We start from the raw sequence: 17,528 nt of genomic DNA on the forward strand, positions 1-17,528 counted from the left end.
ATGTGACAAAGTTTACGGCGAAGAGAAGGCTGAGAGTAGGATGTAATGAAGAAAAGTTAGGTGTAAGACTTATGTAAATTGAGGGATGGATGGATAGATACAATTTTTTTTAGTTAAAGGAGTACCTTTTAGCTAGAAAATTTTATTTTGTGTATCAACTGATATTAGTTTACGAAACAACTTTTTTATTTTATACTTTTATGACATAACACCCAAAATAAAACTTCTCCTTTTGGCTACATCAGCATAGTACATTCATTTTTTACTTTTTAGCACTTTCACTTCCTCTTTCCCGTTAAGCTTTCTTTTCTCCCGCCCTTCATCGCTGATTCGCTTCCTCTTCAATTTCTCAAAATTCATACCCTCAGCTTATGATTTATTCAATACTCCGTTTATCCAATTCGGAATAGTAAAAAAATCCATTTGATTTTATTGAATTTCTATAGCTATTATTTCAAGAAACCACAACCGCAAATCCAAGAAAACTTCAAAGGTAGACGCTTCACAGAGAGCAGAGCCTTTTGTTGAATAAATCTTGGAGAAAATTAATATAAAGAATGAAACTTTGATCTCAAATCAGCCCCCTCTTTATCCCTTTTTGTGCTTTCTTTTTCCCCTCTATTCATACTCTTGTCTGTATTAGTAATATTAGGGTTTAGCTTTCAAATTTCCCTTACGGGTGTTCATGTTATGATCTTCTACATTTTCTGTTTGTAACTTTTGCTTTTCAATTGTTACAGGTAATTAATTATATCTCAAATTTCAAGACTCAAGTGTGTGAAGCCAGCGTTGTACACAACTTTATTTAAACGTGTTCTTAAGGCAGGAAAATAATAATGTAAGTACTTTTTTCTGATACCTTTTTTCCATCTCTTTCTCTATTTGTAGCAGTCCACGAAAAATTGATGCCATTTTTTAGTTTTCTTTTAGGGAGGGGTTGGTTCATGTATCTCTATGCATATGTTTGAAAAAATACCTTTCTCATAGTTGTAGTGATAACAATATCACATTTCAGTTTTTCCTTTATTGCAACAAGTTTATAGAAAATCTGGAACTATAACTTCTTTTTAAGCTCTATTACTATAATATTCTACTTGTTGCTTGGTTTGTGCTGAGTTATGGTTATTTTCCTCAGGGGTGCTGTTAAACTGCAACTTCCGTTGCCTAAAAATGTTGATGGAGTGACCCTGGATCCAAACCCTGATTGGAGCTTTGATGCTTTACTGGTCGAGCTCAACTCGATAGAGAAGAAGCTCAATGGATCATCGAAATTTCCATTACCTTTTATCAAAGCAGAATCTCGGTATGTTACTTTAACAAGGTTTCTTAGTGAAAATCACATCAAGCATTTTAGGTCCATTTGGATAGTAAATTTTCTATGTTATTGTCTAATCTATCTTTACTCAGAGAACTATCGGCTTCAAAGAATAATTCTCAGAGAGGCTTTATTATGCAAGTGTCTGATGACGACGTGGTGGATGTGGAAAGAGACACTAAGGATGAAGTTGGTGATCATTTTGTTAAGGGGAGAAAACGTTTTGCCTGTGACGAAATCTATCTGAGGTGAGCACTCAACAATTGCAAACATTATAGAGTGTAAGAATGAGAGGAGGTCTTTTAGAACAGACAAACAAGCTATGAAATATGTTGCTACAAATGCCCTTCCCCATGTTAAACATCTCATAATTGCTTGGCTCTATAGTTGTTTAAGGCATTACATGTTTATAACATTTACTTATTGAGCCAAGAGTTAAGGACATCCTTAGCCAAATAAGGAGGATAGGTGTATGTGTGGGTGGGGTGGGGTGGGGGGAGGGGGTAATGAAGCACTTAATATTACCTCATAATTTTTTTTCCAAATGCGTCATGAAGTTATTTTATTAATAATAAACTTCCGTTTCATTCTTGATTAATACTTAGGCCTCATTTGTTTTTTTTAAGATTAAGACGTTTGAATCTGAATACACATTTGAATATCAAGATGTGTATTAAGATTAAGATATCTGAATCTGAATACACATCTGAATATTAAGATGTGTATTAAGATCTGAATACTAAATGATTAAGACTGTTTGATTTTTAGCATTTGAATGTATAAAATTTATCTTTATTTGAAAATTAATAAACATAAAATTCAAATGAAATATTAATTAATCTAATATTCTATCAATAAATATATAAATTTTTTAAAATATAGTAGTTGCTGGTGGTGATGGTTAACGGGTGGTGCTTGTTAATGCCGACTAGAGGCAGTGGTTGGTGGTAGGTTTGGTTGATGGTGGTGGTTCAGGGTAGTAGCTAGTGGTGATTAGTAGTGGTGGCAATTATGATTGAGGAGGGTGGTGGTGAGTGGTGATAGTTAATAATGGCGGGTGGTGGTGATAGTTGTGATTGAGGAAAGTGGTGGTGGGTAGTGGTAGTTTATAATGATGGGCAGTGCCGATTATAGTTGTTGACGGTGATGGGGTGGTTAGTTGTGGTAGTTGAGGTGGATGAGTGTTGTTTGTGGTTGAGAATGATGGTGATGGGAGTGGTGGAGATGGCGGGTGGTGGTAGTCGATTATGGTGGTGGTGGTTGAGTATGGTGGTGGCATGATGGTAGTTGATAATGGTTGGCAGTGGCGATAATTAATAATGTATATGGATCATAGCATCTTAATGAAATTAAGTCTCTGTTATGGATCTTAATCATACAGACCTATTCAAACCCATTAAGTGGTTTTGAAGTAAAAACAAACAAACACACTTAATGATTAAGATCTGAATAATTAAGATTCAGACTTTAAAAACAAACACACTGTTATTAAGTCTCTGTTATGGATCTTAATCATACAGACCTATTCAAACCCATTAAGTGGTTTTGAAGTAAAAAAAACAAACACACTTAATGATTAAGATCTGAATAATTAAGATTCAGACTTTAAAAACAAACACACTTAATGTCTGAGATCTGAATAATTAAGATTCAGACTGCAAACAAATGAGGCCTTAGTGCAGCATTTCTCATGTTGTTTCAGTGATAGCGACCATTCTGAAGAAGGCCTGGGCATTGAACTTCAACATGATCTAATGGATAAAGTGGGATTAGTGGAAAGTGCTTTATCTGAACTAGCTCATGAGCACCAGCTTACTATTGCGGTTTGTAACTTCACTTATGTGCTTCCTTAACTTTCTCTGTCCATGTCCCTGCCTTGCTTCACTTAAGAAAAGAAAAGAAGGGATGAATATATTAAACTGAATCTCTTTCTCTTATTACCTTACAACAGGAGGAAATGAGAGATCAACTATCAGCACTTGAAGCTGAGGTAATGGATGAAAATGAGAAGCTTGCCTCTACACTTGAACGGGTTGAGAGAAATACTGAAGCTCAAAGGGAAATGAGCAGAAAATTTGACATGCAGTACCAGCGTAAAATGTAAGGCGAATTACTCTGTTTTTATGAAAAAAGACTTGTTTTTGCATTAAGTTTGTCATCTAGTTAGTTTTTTCTTTGTTCAATGATGTATAACAAGGTAGATGTTCCTCAGTGGGTTTTGGTCCAATAGTGGTCTGCTGGAACTGATGGAAGAATTATCTATTTGGTCACTAAAGACCAGGGTATTTGTTTTATCCTCTCTGTGGACTTCACTTCAACTGCTGCTGCTGCTACTCTAGGACCAATGGAAATAATATAATTGCTGAAGACATGCCAATCAAATCTCAATTACTTAAATGGGAGCTGGTTTGTGAGGAATTCACTTGCAAAAAAATTCACTAAGGATGTTAGATAGACAATTGATCATAAACCACTAATGTTATTTAGGTTGGGAATGAAAGCGAATAGGGTGATTTGTTCATCATTTCTTGTTGACATGAATTACAGATGAAGGTGTAAAACAGATTCAGGGGTATGGGCAGCGACTGAGTTACTGTATAGAAGGGACACCAACAGGAATTCATGTCACTTTGATTGCAAATGACTATTTTCTGATTCAAACAACATGCATGCCCTTGGTCTCAATAAAAAAACTTTGCGACTGACAAATATTAAATTTTTGTTAATGTTTCTTGTTCACTCTATACATGCTCGGAGTACCCAGAATTTGAAGTTTAATCACCATTTGCATTTTCCTACAGATTAATTTTAGTAAAAATATACTTTTGACTTCAATTGTATTACTGTAGTGCAGAAGCACTTGATGATCACCTAACTGCTGTACAAAGGGATCACGAACACAGATCCCAAATTGAAGAAAGGAGAATAAGAGATGATGCTGCTCGTGAAGAAGCCAAGAGGAAAGAAAAAGCTCTTCAAGAAGAAAAAGCCCGGCAAGAAATGATCAGAGCAGAAGCCAAGGTATGTGTTTTACTCCTATCGAGAGAGACACACAATTTGATATGCTCATTGGAAATTCTCTCATATGCTTAGTAGAAAAGTTTCTTCAAGGAGAAAAATGTTTAGAAAGCTATATTTATCCAATTGCATTTCTGGTCACCTGCCATTTTGTGATTTTTAGAGATTATACAAAGTTAGCTATTTGTGAGAATCATCATCAAACGAGGAAGTAATTGTGCTTTTTTTCCTTCTCTGTGGCATACTTCTGCAAGTGCTAATGCTCACATTCCCTGGTTCTAGCATCCCTGCTTTCCTGTGAAATCTAGCTGTCTATTTGTCTCCCTCATGCTGCATCTATTACAAAATTGTTGTTTGTGATTGAATTTTCTCCTTGTGGGTAATAATAAGTTTTATTTCATCAGGTGCAGGCTAGGCTGGAAGCTGAAAGAGTTGAAAAGGAAAAAGCCGCAGCTCTGGAAGCTGAGAGGAAAGCAGCAAAAGAAGCTGCAGCTGCTGCGGAGAAGGCATCTGAGTCATTGATGAATGCTCCTTCGGAGGCTAACAAGGTTCCAAAGGATGTCACTAGTCATAAACATTCAGCAGGTATGTCTCACTGTGTAATCTTAGTGAGGGAGTGGAGATGGAGATTTGACCTTCCTCCTACTCCTCTTTTTCTTTTTATATATTAGGCATTTCATTTCAAATAACTAATAACTTAAAATAAAATGCTCTGTGCATGTCCCTTCAGAGACATCCGATAAAATTGGAACGACACAGAGAAGATTAGCATGATGGCCCCTGCACAAGGATGACACATGCAAATCGAGATATGGTCCTGATTTTTAAACTACCTTACCTGGTCAAAAAATGCGCTGTGCATAATCTAAGAGGAAAAACCCTAGAAGGAATATAAGCCCTAAGGGTAGATTTGTTTTGATCCCTTATATTCAAAGTTGGACATAAACAATCCTTCATCTTTGTAAAAAGTTAGCACTTTTGATCTAGGGGTAGATTGCAGGCTATTCACTGACGCTGGGAACTAGGCCTTTGGAAAAGAGAGTAACTCTGAAAATAAAACTCTCTCCAAGAAATATTCCTGGAAAATATACTCATGAAAATATTCTTACCTGGGATTATCTGGGTCAACTGTTCACAACCATGCTTTTGACAGCCTCCATTGGGGGATGTGGGGTGGTAACAAAACATAGTGGTTTTAGAGGCGAACTTGGGGAATGGAGTCTTGAGAATTACCTAAATATTAAGCGGGTGACTGATCAGTATTTATGTGTCTGACGAACCATTGGCTTTTTACAAGTCACCTTCAAAGCTGTGAAACTTCTTTGTGGCCAAGGACCATGCAATTGCGGTGTACTGGTTTATGAGAACCAATGCCGAGGAAGTGCATGATGAAGCGGAGATGAAACTTATTTTTCGTCACAAGTCTAATAAATCGGTTCGAAGGGAGAAACATGGATATCATTTCACTAATGTTGCCTTTCTCGTCTTGTATTTCATCTTTCAGAGCAAAATGTCAATCTTTATTCTGGATTAATGTTCTGTAGTTGCTACTGCAGATTGAATAATAGCATGTTTGACCAAGCTTCTTTTTGGCCAAAAGTGCTTTTTTTGGGGCCAAAAGTGCTTTTTCCCCAAAGTTAAGGTATTTGAGCAAATTTTTAGGAGGAAAAAAATGGTTTTGAGTGGAAGCTGAAGCAGTTTTTGAGAAACAGAAAAAAGTAGCTTCTCCCCCTAAGCACTTTTTTGAAAGGCACTTTTGAGAAAAATACACTTAGAAACACTTTTTAAAAGCTTGGCCAAATACTAATTGCTGGTCAACAGTGTTTTTCAAATTAAGTATCCAAATACAAACTGCTTCTCACCAAAAGTACTTTTGGGAAAAGCGCTTCTCAAAATAAGCTGATTTTAGAAGCTTGGCCAGCTATAAAACGAATTTCCCTTAGTTTCTTAGGTTGAGTAAAGCATAGAGGTATCCGAAAAAAGAGAAAATATTCTTACCAGTAACCCGATCATTTGACTAGTAAATATGTTCCTGTCTTCATCTCTATGCAAAATATATCTGTGATTCTGTTCACGGATTCTTTTTTGATTGGTAAACACTTAATTGGCAGCAAAGTACTGCAAATATTTACAAGGAACAGCCACATTACATATTGTGTAATGAGCTCAAAAAGTCAAACATGATTGTTGTTCATTTGCACTTGCCATATTACACCAAAAGAACAGTAAAGAAATGCATTTATACTTAATACTAATTACAGATTGTTTTTTTTTTTTGCTTTAAAAAATTCTAGTGGTCCTTTCCTTCCAAATGATCCACCAGATGACTGAAGGCGGTGAGTTCCAGTGTTCAGCTTATCCTTTTCCAGCCCTTCCATATACCGGCTATGTAGTAGCGCTATGGTTGTCTCAGGCATTGTCCAGCTGATTCCTACTATGTTAAGAATGATATGCCAGATCTGCATGGTGAATGAGCAATTAATGGAGAGGTGGTTAACATCCTCATTTTCTCTCTCGTACAATGGGCACCTACTGCATATATGAAGTCCTCTTTTCTGGAGATTCTCATGAGTTAGGCATCCACCATGTGCTACCAGCCATGTGAAATATTCCACCTTTAGGGTTGCTTTGTTTCTCCAGATGCATTTCCATGGCGACTTGGGTATGCTGCCAACAGAAGACCTTAAAAGCTGATGGAAAGCTTTAACCTTGAATCTCCCCTTGGCACCCCTTTTCCAAATTAAAGAATCTGGTTTAGATTGTGTATTAGATACCAGGTATTTATTAGATGTGTATACCATGTACGCATACACATTTTTTTTTTTATAGAAAATTTCAGAAACAAAAGAAGCACCATTAATGAAAGAAATATCAAGAATCCAGCTTTAATAGTTTCCTCCTGGGATTGAATATTTCTGAGTTCGAATTTGATTAGGTAAGAGTCCATCTCTTTCTTTGCTTGGAAAAGGTTTTTCTACCATCAATAATAATAGTATACTGAGACAAACATTTAATATGCATGCACTAGTCATAATTTGCTAATAGATATGCTTTGCTTAGAATTAAATATGATTTGGTTAGATAGAACAGAGAATTATCCATAAAAAAAAAAAAAAATAGAACAGAGAAACATAATTCGTTAGCTTCAAACTTCGTCTACTGGTAAGCAAATTTCCATAAGTTAATACTTGCGGTTTCTTTCTGTTCCATTAGTGTTGTCTCTTCTCCCGTTAGTTCCTTTAGTCCAGTTAGTTTTTTTCCGCCTTAGGTGAATCTTTTCTGTTAGTGAATGGTCTTGAGACTAACCTGGACTAAAGGTGGTCACTAATTACAAAGATAAAGGAGTGTTCATGCTCAATGAAATATATAAAAGACCAAGTTAGAGCTACCCTATATTTAAAGGACTATTCTGGTTTTTCCTTTATATTCTAAATATAAAAAGTTATTGTCAAAACTTTTACTACTTTTACTGGATGATTTCTTTTTATCAAATAGTGTATGATACGCCAACCTCCAAGTGGCAAGATGAAACATTTCAAGTTTGCAATTTTGGATATAGCAGGAAATACAATCAGGGCGTCAGAAAATGCTCAAAAGCTGGAGGAGAAAAGATTGATGATTTACAATGAAATAGCTTCCCAGAATGAAGCACTGGGATCGGGTTCTAATAAGGTAACCTTGCAAAACAATATTTGAAATTTCATTGCAGATTAGGCTTCTTGCTGCATAAAGTAAAGTGTTCTATGCAGAGGCTCGGGAATGGGGGTTCCTAAACAGTTACTCCCTCTATCCTAATTTATGTGGCATTCTTCCATTTGGATATCCCAAATGTTTGACACCATTTTATTAATACTGTTATTCTATTTGACTTGCACAGTTGCTAGAGTTAAAAGCCATTTAACTATATGCATTGATGTGTTTTTGCAATATCAGACTAATCTTTCAACAACTGTTTTTATATTTTTCTTTCACCACTACTAATACATTAAAAAAAAAGTCAAATTAACATCTTAAACTCTGTGGTTGGTGAAGAAAGTTGTCTCACATTTCATGTGACACAGGAAGTAATGACTTTTGAAAGTTAACTCTTTCCCTACTAACATAATCATTTACCCATCCAATTGTGTTTTGGGAGTTGCAGTTCCAAGTTCATGAAACTGCTTACATTTAACTATGCGATCCTTGCATGTTTGAAAAAGTTATTGAGACATTTTGATAAGTTCATTTGAGTCTTTTTTTAGCTGAAATAAACAACAAAAAACAACTATGTCTCAGTCCCAAACAAGTTGAGGTTGGTTATATGAATCCTCACTGACCATGTTTCTCCATTTAAGCTCAACTCATGTCATCATCATACCAAATAAAAATAAAAGTGAAATATAAGAGTGAAAAATAAGTTAAGTACATATAAATAATAGTAATAAATTCTTGTAAGTAAGACAAGCTTCTTTGCTCACTATCCAGGTAAAACAAGCTACCTTGAGAGGGGCTTTTGTATTCCAGATTTGCTTCCAAGAAGACAGAGTAAAATTCCTTTACTGTTGTGATACCATCTTCTGAATCAGTAAGCTGTTTGAATGTGCTTTAGTGGTTGTAAAATTTTGTAGCACTGTCGATCTCCCAGTCATTGAATCTCTTTCTGAAGATTGTATTCCGAGTCCCATTTTCTCTATTTTCTGCCACAAAAGCTGAAACATTTGCTGCCAATAAAAATAGATCAGGAAATAAGTCTAATAAAGGCTCATTTCCAATCCACATATCCTTCCAGAAGGATATCCTCATCCCATTGCCCACCTTGAAGCCTATTCTAGATGTGAAACAAGAGCAGTGAGCTCGAATTATTCTCCAAATTGAGACTTTATATGCAGCTTTTACTTATCTGCTGCACCATTGATACTCAACTCCATTTTTATTCTTAATCACACCAACTCAAAGGGCATCAACCTCCGAGTTATATCTCCATAGCCACTTCATCAACAAGCTTTTATTGTGTTTTCTGAGGTTTTCATCCTCAGTCCACCATTTTCCTTAGCCTCGATAGGTTCCATTTCACTAAAGTAAAGAACCAGGAGGTCACAAGTTCGAGCCATGGAAACAACCTCTTGCAGAAATGCAAGGTAATGCTGCGTACAATAGACCCTTGTGGTCCGGCCCTTCCCGGGACCTTGCGCATAGCGGGAGCTTAGTGCACCGGGCTGCCCTTTTCTTTATTACCTTGCCAAATAAAGTTCCTCGGTAGCTTGTCAATTCTTTTCTCAATCTTAGTAGGCAAAGAGAAAAGAGACATCACATATGTTGAGCCCAGCACACTGTTAACTAATACCAATCTTCCTTCTTTGATAAATACTGCTTCATCCAGCTTACTAGCCTTCTTTCACATTTCTCCAAGACCTCTTCCCATATACTATTAGCTCTATGCTTGGCCCCTAAAGGCAATCCCAAATAGACTGTTGGCCGAGTGCCAACCTGACATCCTAAAGTTCCAGTAGTTCTGCTGCAATTTGTGATGACATTAACTGGATATGAAAAGCTTATTCTCCAGTTAACATGAAGGCCATAAATTGCTTCAAAATATACAAATTTGAGCCGCAGATGCCTAAGTTGCTCAATCTCCGCATCACACAACATAGTATCATCAGCTTACAATAAATGTGATATTTCCATGGCATTTTGGTTACTATTTTGACTCTGAATCCTCCTATCCCTCGATTCACATATGTAACAGACAACATTTACTAAAACATTCCATCACCAGTAAAAATAAGAAAGGAGAAAGAGGATCTCCATGTCGTATGTCTCTTTGAGCTGCAAAAAAAAAAAAAAAACCCACTGGTTTCCCATTAACAAGGTCGGAATATCTAACTGTACTGATGCAAAAGGAAATCCACATGATCCATCTTCTACCAAATCCCAAATCCTCAAGCATGTTCATCAGAAAGTTCCAATTGACATATCATAAGCTTTCTCAATGTCTAACTTGCATCAATACACTGGTTGTTGCTTTTCTTTCTAGAATTAGAATCTAAAACATTCATTAGCAATGAACCAATGAGAGTCGCGTCCATGATTTGCCTTCTTATAAAAGCTTTTGTCTCAAATCCCTCGACTCGACAACAATATTTCTTACTGGCATAGAAATCTATGATAAGGTCAAAATATTCCTAGTAAAGCAATAGGTCCAAAATCGGCGTACTAACAAGACTAAAACTTGTTCCCAAGTAGTAAATATCACATATATGGATCTTTTTCTTCCATTGTGCCCTATCTTTAGCCAAATCTTGATTGATTCCAGGTAATTGTAGGTCTTTCAAGACAACTTCCCTCCTTGTGATTCTAGGTCTACCTCGTCCCCTTTTTAACACCTTCACTCCCCATAGTTTCACACCTATGGACCGCTGCATCTGTAGGTCGACGAAGGACATCACCGTAACATCTCAAGTGATCTTCTCTCATTTTATCCTAAATGCGTGCTACTTGCACCTTCTGGCTAGTGTGGTCATTTTTTAATAAAAGAAACAGAATAGTTGCTTGTTTAGTTGGAATGTCATCAGATGCATTTTGAATTATTATATTCCATCTTGGCGTACAGAGGTCCAGAGTTCTATTTGAGATCCTAAGGATGTTAATTTGGGTTAAGTAATTTCTGATGTTTTTATACAACAACTACTATTACTACTACCCCACAATCCAGATTTGGGGTACTTCTGATATTCTATAGTTTAACACAAATTCGTTCTTAACAGGCTTGCCGAAAATATGAAATGGAAATAGCCAGAAGAATCCGAACTATAACTGGTACAAAAGAAAATGTCAGGTACCTGGATACTCATCTCTTAGATTATTAGCCCTATCTCCTGTAGCTTTAATGGTTTTTCTTGTTGAAACCATTTTCTACCTCCCATATTTAAGTCACGTATTTAGTTGCTTTGACCTATATTTTTGAACCACTTTTGGGAATAAACTTCACGAGGTGCAAGAATTATATTGCTGTTTGATACATGTATGTTACTTTTCCTTTTGCAGAGTGAAAGCAGATGAATTAATTAAGCTTATCAGTGATTCAACATGTCCACAATCCATCAGCATTGCCATGTTTGCACAGAAGGTAAAATCCTGAAGTACTTCAACGGGGATTTTTTCTTTCGGTGTCTCTTATGATGTCATTGTTTTTACTTCTTTCTCTTTTTCCTTTTCTCTTTCGGGAGGGGCATGAACGGGGGCGGATGTTGGGAGTTTGGAGTTTGCATATGTTTATGCTTGTAGAAAATTGTGGTTCTTGATGCAGCAGTTGATTAGTGTATATTGAATATATTCTACTATTGGAGCTTTGCCCAAAAATATAAGGATATTGACTGTGGTTCTGGCTTTCAATTTTATAGGTTGTGTCGCTGTGTGTGAACCCTACAGGAAGCTTTAACAGTGCTGTCTATGCGTATGGTCGTGTAATTGTCCTTGTTACTTCAAAGGTAATTATGGTGTTGTTCTGGTCCTCTTGCTATTATAGTTCAATATTAGTTCTTGTTGTTTTATAATCAGGAGATTGACGTCAATAACTGAAAAGAAAGCAGTTAAAGCATTTTTGTTCCTTCACTAATCAGTAAAAAACCATTATGCTTTCATCTAAACCTAGTCATGCTCAGTTCCAGATTGAGTGTCACGTTTTGACTTCACATTGAGGGTCCTTGTTTCTTATACCAAACTTTCTAACCTAACCTTGTTCTCCACAACCAAAACAAATTGGGGTCTCAAATTGTCAGGCAAGCCTCTCCGCTGCTAAAGTGATTGGTTAAGTACTGGTTACATCTCCACTTAACACTTTAGACTCCCCCTTTATTTTTTCTTCAACAGAATATTTGTTGTTTCTCTTCAACCAATTTTCACCCATTTGAAGGCCTAAAAAATTGCTTAGGGATTTTGTGATATCTTTTACCAAAAGCCATATCCAAACACAAACCCGAATCTAAATTTTCTAAAACCACCAAAAATAATTTGTTTTCTATCCAAACGCAATATCCAGACCTGAGCCCAAAATGTGAATTGCTGGAAAAAATGGGGAATACCTTCGAATTTAAAATAGATGTCAGGAATTTCTGATGAAGGGAAATCTAGAGGTTGTATTGATAGCACGAGAAGGGCTCTAGGATTGTTAAACAACATAAAAGGTTTAATTTAGGACAGGAGACTTAGTGTATGAAAAGGGATCATGAATATGATCAGAAAGTACTAACTAATGTAGATTACCATTGTCACGACCCAGAATCCCAACCAATCAGGGCTGTGATGGCGCCTAACACCGCTCGCAAGGCAAGCCAACATAACAGATAATACGAAAAGAAAAGCAATAAATATCTGACAACTGATCAATACCATAATGTAAAAACAGCTCTGTGATAACATAAAAAAGTTCTATAACCAATAACTAACGTAAACCACCCCAAGATTTGGTGTCACATGTACATGAGCTTCTAGATCCAACTAAATACAAGTTTATGAAAGAAATGCAACACTGTCCGGATAAAGTGGAAACAATACAATAGAGCTAAGATAATGACTCAAGGCCAGCGGACGGGATGCAGCTCTACCTCGAATTACAAACACAGTATCGGCTTAGCACCTTTCGGGGCTCCGTTGGTACCGATGTCAGGATTTGCACAAGAAGTGCAGAAGTGTAGTATGAGTTCAACCGACCCAATGTACTCCATAAGTGTCGAGCCTAACCTCGACGAAGTAGTGTCGAGGCTAAGACAAGACACCTACAATAAACCCGTGCAATTTTCTATATATATATATATATATATATATATATATATATATAAAGGTATAAAAAGTAAAAAGTTAAATGAAACAACGGGATAGGCGCAAGTATATGGGAAATAGACGGTGCAGTAAATAAAGAATCATAAAGTAAACCTATTTCCAAAAGGAGCAACGAATCCTCTTTGGGGAGAAAATCCTCTTCAAAAATCGCCTCTAGAAAGTTTAGGGTTGAAAAATGGTGTAAAATGAGCTAAGTCCCGAAATTCCCCACTTTTACCCAACTGCAGGTATCACAATTCTTCGTAAATGCGAACAGTGCCACAGTCCCTCAGAAGTCACAAATGCGACATAGACCTTGCATTTGCGAAGTCCCCAACCATTGCAAATGCGGTGCAAGCTTTGCATTTGCGAAGCAGTCCAAGAATCCCAGCCATCGCAAAAGCGACAAAATGGATGCAAATGCGAACCATCTCCGGATCACAAATGCGATGACTTCTTCGCAAAAGCGAAATCAGCCCCCACTTCGCATTTGCGAGCCTGAAATCGCAAATGCGAGGCTCACAATTGCGATCAGGTTTTCGCAAATGCGATACCTGCAACTCACACCAGCAACAGACTTGCACCAACAGTTCCATCAACCAAAACTCATCCGAAACTCACACGAGCCTCTCGGGCTCCAATCCGAACAGGCACACAAGTATAATAACATCCTATAAACTCGCTTGCTCACTCTAATCATCAAAACAACATCAAATATCGAGAATCGATCATCAAAACTCAAGATTTCAACCTTGAAACTCAATTTTTTTCCAACTTTCACGTAATGCGCCGAAATGCCCTCGAGTCACCCGAAACCCCAACCAAACATGCGTACAAGTCTAAAAATATTATACGAACCTACCGGAATCGTCATGACACCGAACCGGAGTTGTTTACCAAAAACGTTGACCGTGGTCAACTCTAGCCTCATTTTAAGTCAAAAATCACATTTTCTTCAAAATTTCACATAAAATTTTTTCGAAAAACAACACGGATCACGCACGCAAGTTATATAACATCAAATGAAGCTATGAGAGGTCTCAGAATACAGAAATAAAGGCTAGTACTCAAAACGACCTGTCGGGTCGTCATAACCATCCTTACATATTGGTTTGCTTTTCATCACAGGTCCCTCTTGCCATGGATATTCTCATAGGCGAGTTGAATAAAGTTTGCATTTACGCAGTTCCTAAGTACATTATTTACTCAGAGGTACTTCTTATTTACCTTAGTATTACCTGTTTGGCATCTGCACATCTCATTATTGTCTTTTTGTGGGATTCTTTTTACTTGATTGTCTTGGAGCATGATATTTCTTCAATTAAGTGGTGAGAAAAGAACTTGTCGCAGACATTAGTTAACCTTCACCCCATATTCACATCGTATTATGCTACCTCCACGAAAATTAACTTTGATGTGTTCTTTCACTTCAGGCAGCATTTCAGACAAAAGAAGCTTATTACAAAGCTATTGGCTACACAGAGGAAGATGGGAAGATAGAAAGTACTGATAGTTATGTGGATCGCTTAAGTGCATACATGAAGTTATATGGTGCTCTTGTTCAGGTCAGTTGCTTAGACATTTGTTACTTTTATCCTCAAGAATCCTTAATGCCTGTGTTGCTGACACTCTCGTCTATCTTACTCTTTCGGGAAAATAGTGGTTTTGGTCTCTGAGTTTTGCTTTATTCAGGTTTTAGTCCCTGCATTATTTGCATGAGTATATCCTACCTTCAATTTAACAAATGTGCGATTTTGGTCCAATCACTCATTGAAACTAACAGATGTTATCTTCTGCCGACGGACATCGCAGTTATTTCTCCATCAAACTGGCCATTCTTCCTCTCTCAGTTAGCACCAACATTAGCAGTTTCTATCCATTGATGATTTCAACTTGAAAATAAAGGGAATACCAAATATACATATAATCATCATAATTCGTGCCCATCATCTTTTTGAGTTGTGGTTTACTTCTACTTCTTGTTAGGTTCCCTTTAGAAAGGGGCAGCCCGATGCACAAAGCATCCTGCATTCACGCAGGGTCCGGGGAAGACAGCCTACCCTAATGCAAGCATTAGTGGCTGCTTCCACGGCTTAAACCCGTGACCTATAGGTCACACGGAGACAACTTTACCGTTGCTCCAAGGTTCCCCTTCTAATGTTCCCTTTAAAGCATGCAAATAGAGATCCTTTTGTCTTAGAGAATGTGTCTGCCCTTCAAAATGGAAACTATGTTGGCATTTCCACCTACAGGATATTTGGAGTGGATTAGTGCTTAATTGATATTCTATGTTCAATAAGAAGCCATCGCCAGTGTGATAAACCCATCTTCGTCACTCGCTCCCAGGTATAAGGAACACAGAATTGAGCATGACGAATATAAGTTGGTGACTTTTGTATGCATGTCTGGTGTATCTTACTGGTTAACATTGATTGCAATTTGTGATGGGGTGCAACAAATGAAGCCCTAAGGGCTAAAGAGCTCTGCGAGAAGAAAATGCAGAAGAATGACTTTGAAGGGACTCAAGAGGTTGCGTTGAAATCTGAAGGACTTTTCCTTCAACTATAGAACATATCTCAACTACTTGTCTCCAGTGTTCATTTTCTAGCTCAGAGCAGTGGAGTGGGATTAAAAAAGATTGCAATGGACCCCTCAGGTTGATAAAGTCACCATTAGACATCAATATTGGAGACTTGTGCTCCATCCAAACAAGAGCCTTCAGTGCAGAAGCGGCTTTCATGTTAGGTTGGGGAAGTAAAATGGGCTTTGTATGATAAAAATGCTGAATTTTATCCGAGGTTACAGCAGCAAAGCCACTATCTCATCAGGTTATTCGAAATCCTTCAGTTTGACAAAACAATATTTCAAATGGTTTAGCATTCAGTTCAGTATCTGAATCATTGTCCACAAACAGAACCAACTTCATCAGCAGAGCCGGAAACATTCTAGACAAGATGTCCTTTTTGCAATATTAGTTACCAGTACTACAGGTTGTGAAGCTGCCAGAAATGATCAATGCCATATGATTGTGCTTGCCCAAACTAATATTTGTTATTCCACGTATAGGAATTTTGTTAAGGGAGTTCTTGGTGCAGAGCTCCTTTGGCCTGAGTTCGATGGAGAAGTGACAGAATCCCAAACTAATATTTGTTAGTTGAATATGACATCCTGTTATATTTATTTTGTGATACTAGAACTGCACAATTTGTTTAATTGGAGGTCAGATTTGCTCAGCCAAATAATACAAGGACAAAAAATAAAATAACAAAATAATTCAGGGACCAAAATTGTTTTTTTTTTTCCTTCATTTGTATAGTAACTGATTTAGTAGTAAACTGCATTTTGGGCAGACTGAAGTTGAAGGCTGCCAAAACTTGCATGGCCTCAGAGAAGGTTGGGCATGGATAGCCAGATTCTTAAATGTTCTCCCAGCAAATTTATATACTGCAGCTGCCTTGCAGGCTTTTCTTGAAGTAAGTTGAAGCTCTTTCTCAGTCCCTTTTATGTTAATGAAATGGGGTTGGAGTTAAAAGAAAATGTCTTGGTTACCCAGATGGCAGGCTTTGCTCTACACAAAAGATACAAGACACAATTCAGAAAGATGTTGGACGTCATTGCTAAAGATTTTCTAACTGCATTGAAAGATCGAGGTGATGCAAAGTTGAACAAGGTGATTGTGAATATCCGCAACTATATAGAGTCAAATCAGTTTCTGAAGGAACCTGAAGGCTGGCGCCTAAGGAGTAACTTGGAATCACACAATTTCACTCCAGAGTCGGATCATCAACAGCAGTATGGTTACCAACAGAATAGATACTATTACTAGTTCTGTACTGTAGAAAACTTTGGTCCCTTCTTCTTTTCTTTCAGTTACTGAAAATTTGTTTCAAGTCTAATGATATCATTAAGACGCTTTGTTCCCATAATTTGAATATGTAACTCCTGTATCATTTGTATATCGTTAACGACTGTAAAAGGAAGTTGTGTACCTCTTCTCTATTTCTACACTTCCATTTTTCACTCATAGAATCTCAGGCCAAGGGCAAGTCACTGTAAGGAACATAGAATTATGACTTGGTTGATGTAAGAGTTAACTTAAGATTATATAAAGTTTTACTAATAATCAAGCTCTTTGCATTTCCTTCTGCGATGATTGAAAGACCAAATGTTTTGTTTGTGTCAATTATTCTTCTTCATTCAGATTTTCATTTTGATACTGAAAGGTATTACATTGGACGACCTTGATAATACTGAATAATGTCCAGATTTCATGTGATGGAGTAAATGAAAATAATTACTATAATTTCACTATTTCATTCACGTTAGTCGTGATAAACGATTAAGAAGACGTGAAGTAAGAGTGGTAACTTCATCCCCTTGAGTTAAAAGCCTTGTTAGT

The 17,528-nt window shown here is 37.0% G+C and overlaps 1 protein-coding gene and 1 non-coding gene across 7 annotated transcripts; both read left to right on the top strand.

Moving 5' to 3' along the window:
- The first annotated feature begins 236 nt into the window (after positions 1 to 236).
- LOC104234560 (mRNA export factor GLE1-like) lies at positions 237 to 17,276 on the top strand. Of its 6 annotated transcripts, XM_009788143.2 has the most exons (18): positions 237 to 493; positions 741 to 838; positions 1,136 to 1,303; positions 1,408 to 1,563; positions 3,018 to 3,138; positions 3,267 to 3,415; positions 4,165 to 4,336; positions 4,738 to 4,918; positions 6,628 to 6,669; positions 7,896 to 8,005; positions 8,798 to 8,857; positions 11,077 to 11,147; positions 11,357 to 11,438; positions 11,713 to 11,799; positions 14,258 to 14,341; positions 14,563 to 14,694; positions 16,480 to 16,602; positions 16,683 to 17,276. In XM_009788143.2, coding segments are annotated over exons 2-18 (2,013 nt in total). In that variant the 5' UTR covers positions 237 to 493; positions 741 to 836; the 3' UTR covers positions 16,956 to 17,276. The 6 variants fall into 6 exon arrangements, with proteins under 6 accessions (XP_009786445.1, XP_070016086.1, XP_070016088.1 ...); XM_070159985.1 differs by lacking the exon at positions 6,628 to 6,669 and having other exon boundaries at positions 238 to 493; positions 7,893 to 8,005; XM_070159987.1 differs by lacking the exon at positions 8,798 to 8,857 and having other exon boundaries at positions 239 to 493.
- On the top strand, positions 5,054 to 5,159 carry LOC138880579 (U6 spliceosomal RNA). Its single transcript, XR_011403310.1, has one exon. It is a non-coding gene; the product is annotated as a U6 spliceosomal RNA (small nuclear RNA).
- Positions 17,277 to 17,528: the final 252 nt, after the last annotated feature.

The sequence above is a fragment of the Nicotiana sylvestris genome, chromosome 10, assembly GCF_000393655.2.
Source record: "Nicotiana sylvestris chromosome 10, ASM39365v2, whole genome shotgun sequence".
Taxonomy (NCBI): Eukaryota; Viridiplantae; Streptophyta; class Magnoliopsida; order Solanales; family Solanaceae; genus Nicotiana; species Nicotiana sylvestris.

Coding starts and splice junctions, on each gene's coding strand:
- LOC104234560 (XM_009788143.2), top strand. Junction 4,919..6,627: donor TAGTCATAAACATTCAGCAG/GTATGTCTCACT, acceptor AAAAAATTCTAG/TGGTCCTTTCCTTCCAAATG. Junction 16,603..16,682: donor CCTTGCAGGCTTTTCTTGAA/GTAAGTTGAAGC, acceptor TTGGTTACCCAG/ATGGCAGGCTTTGCTCTACA.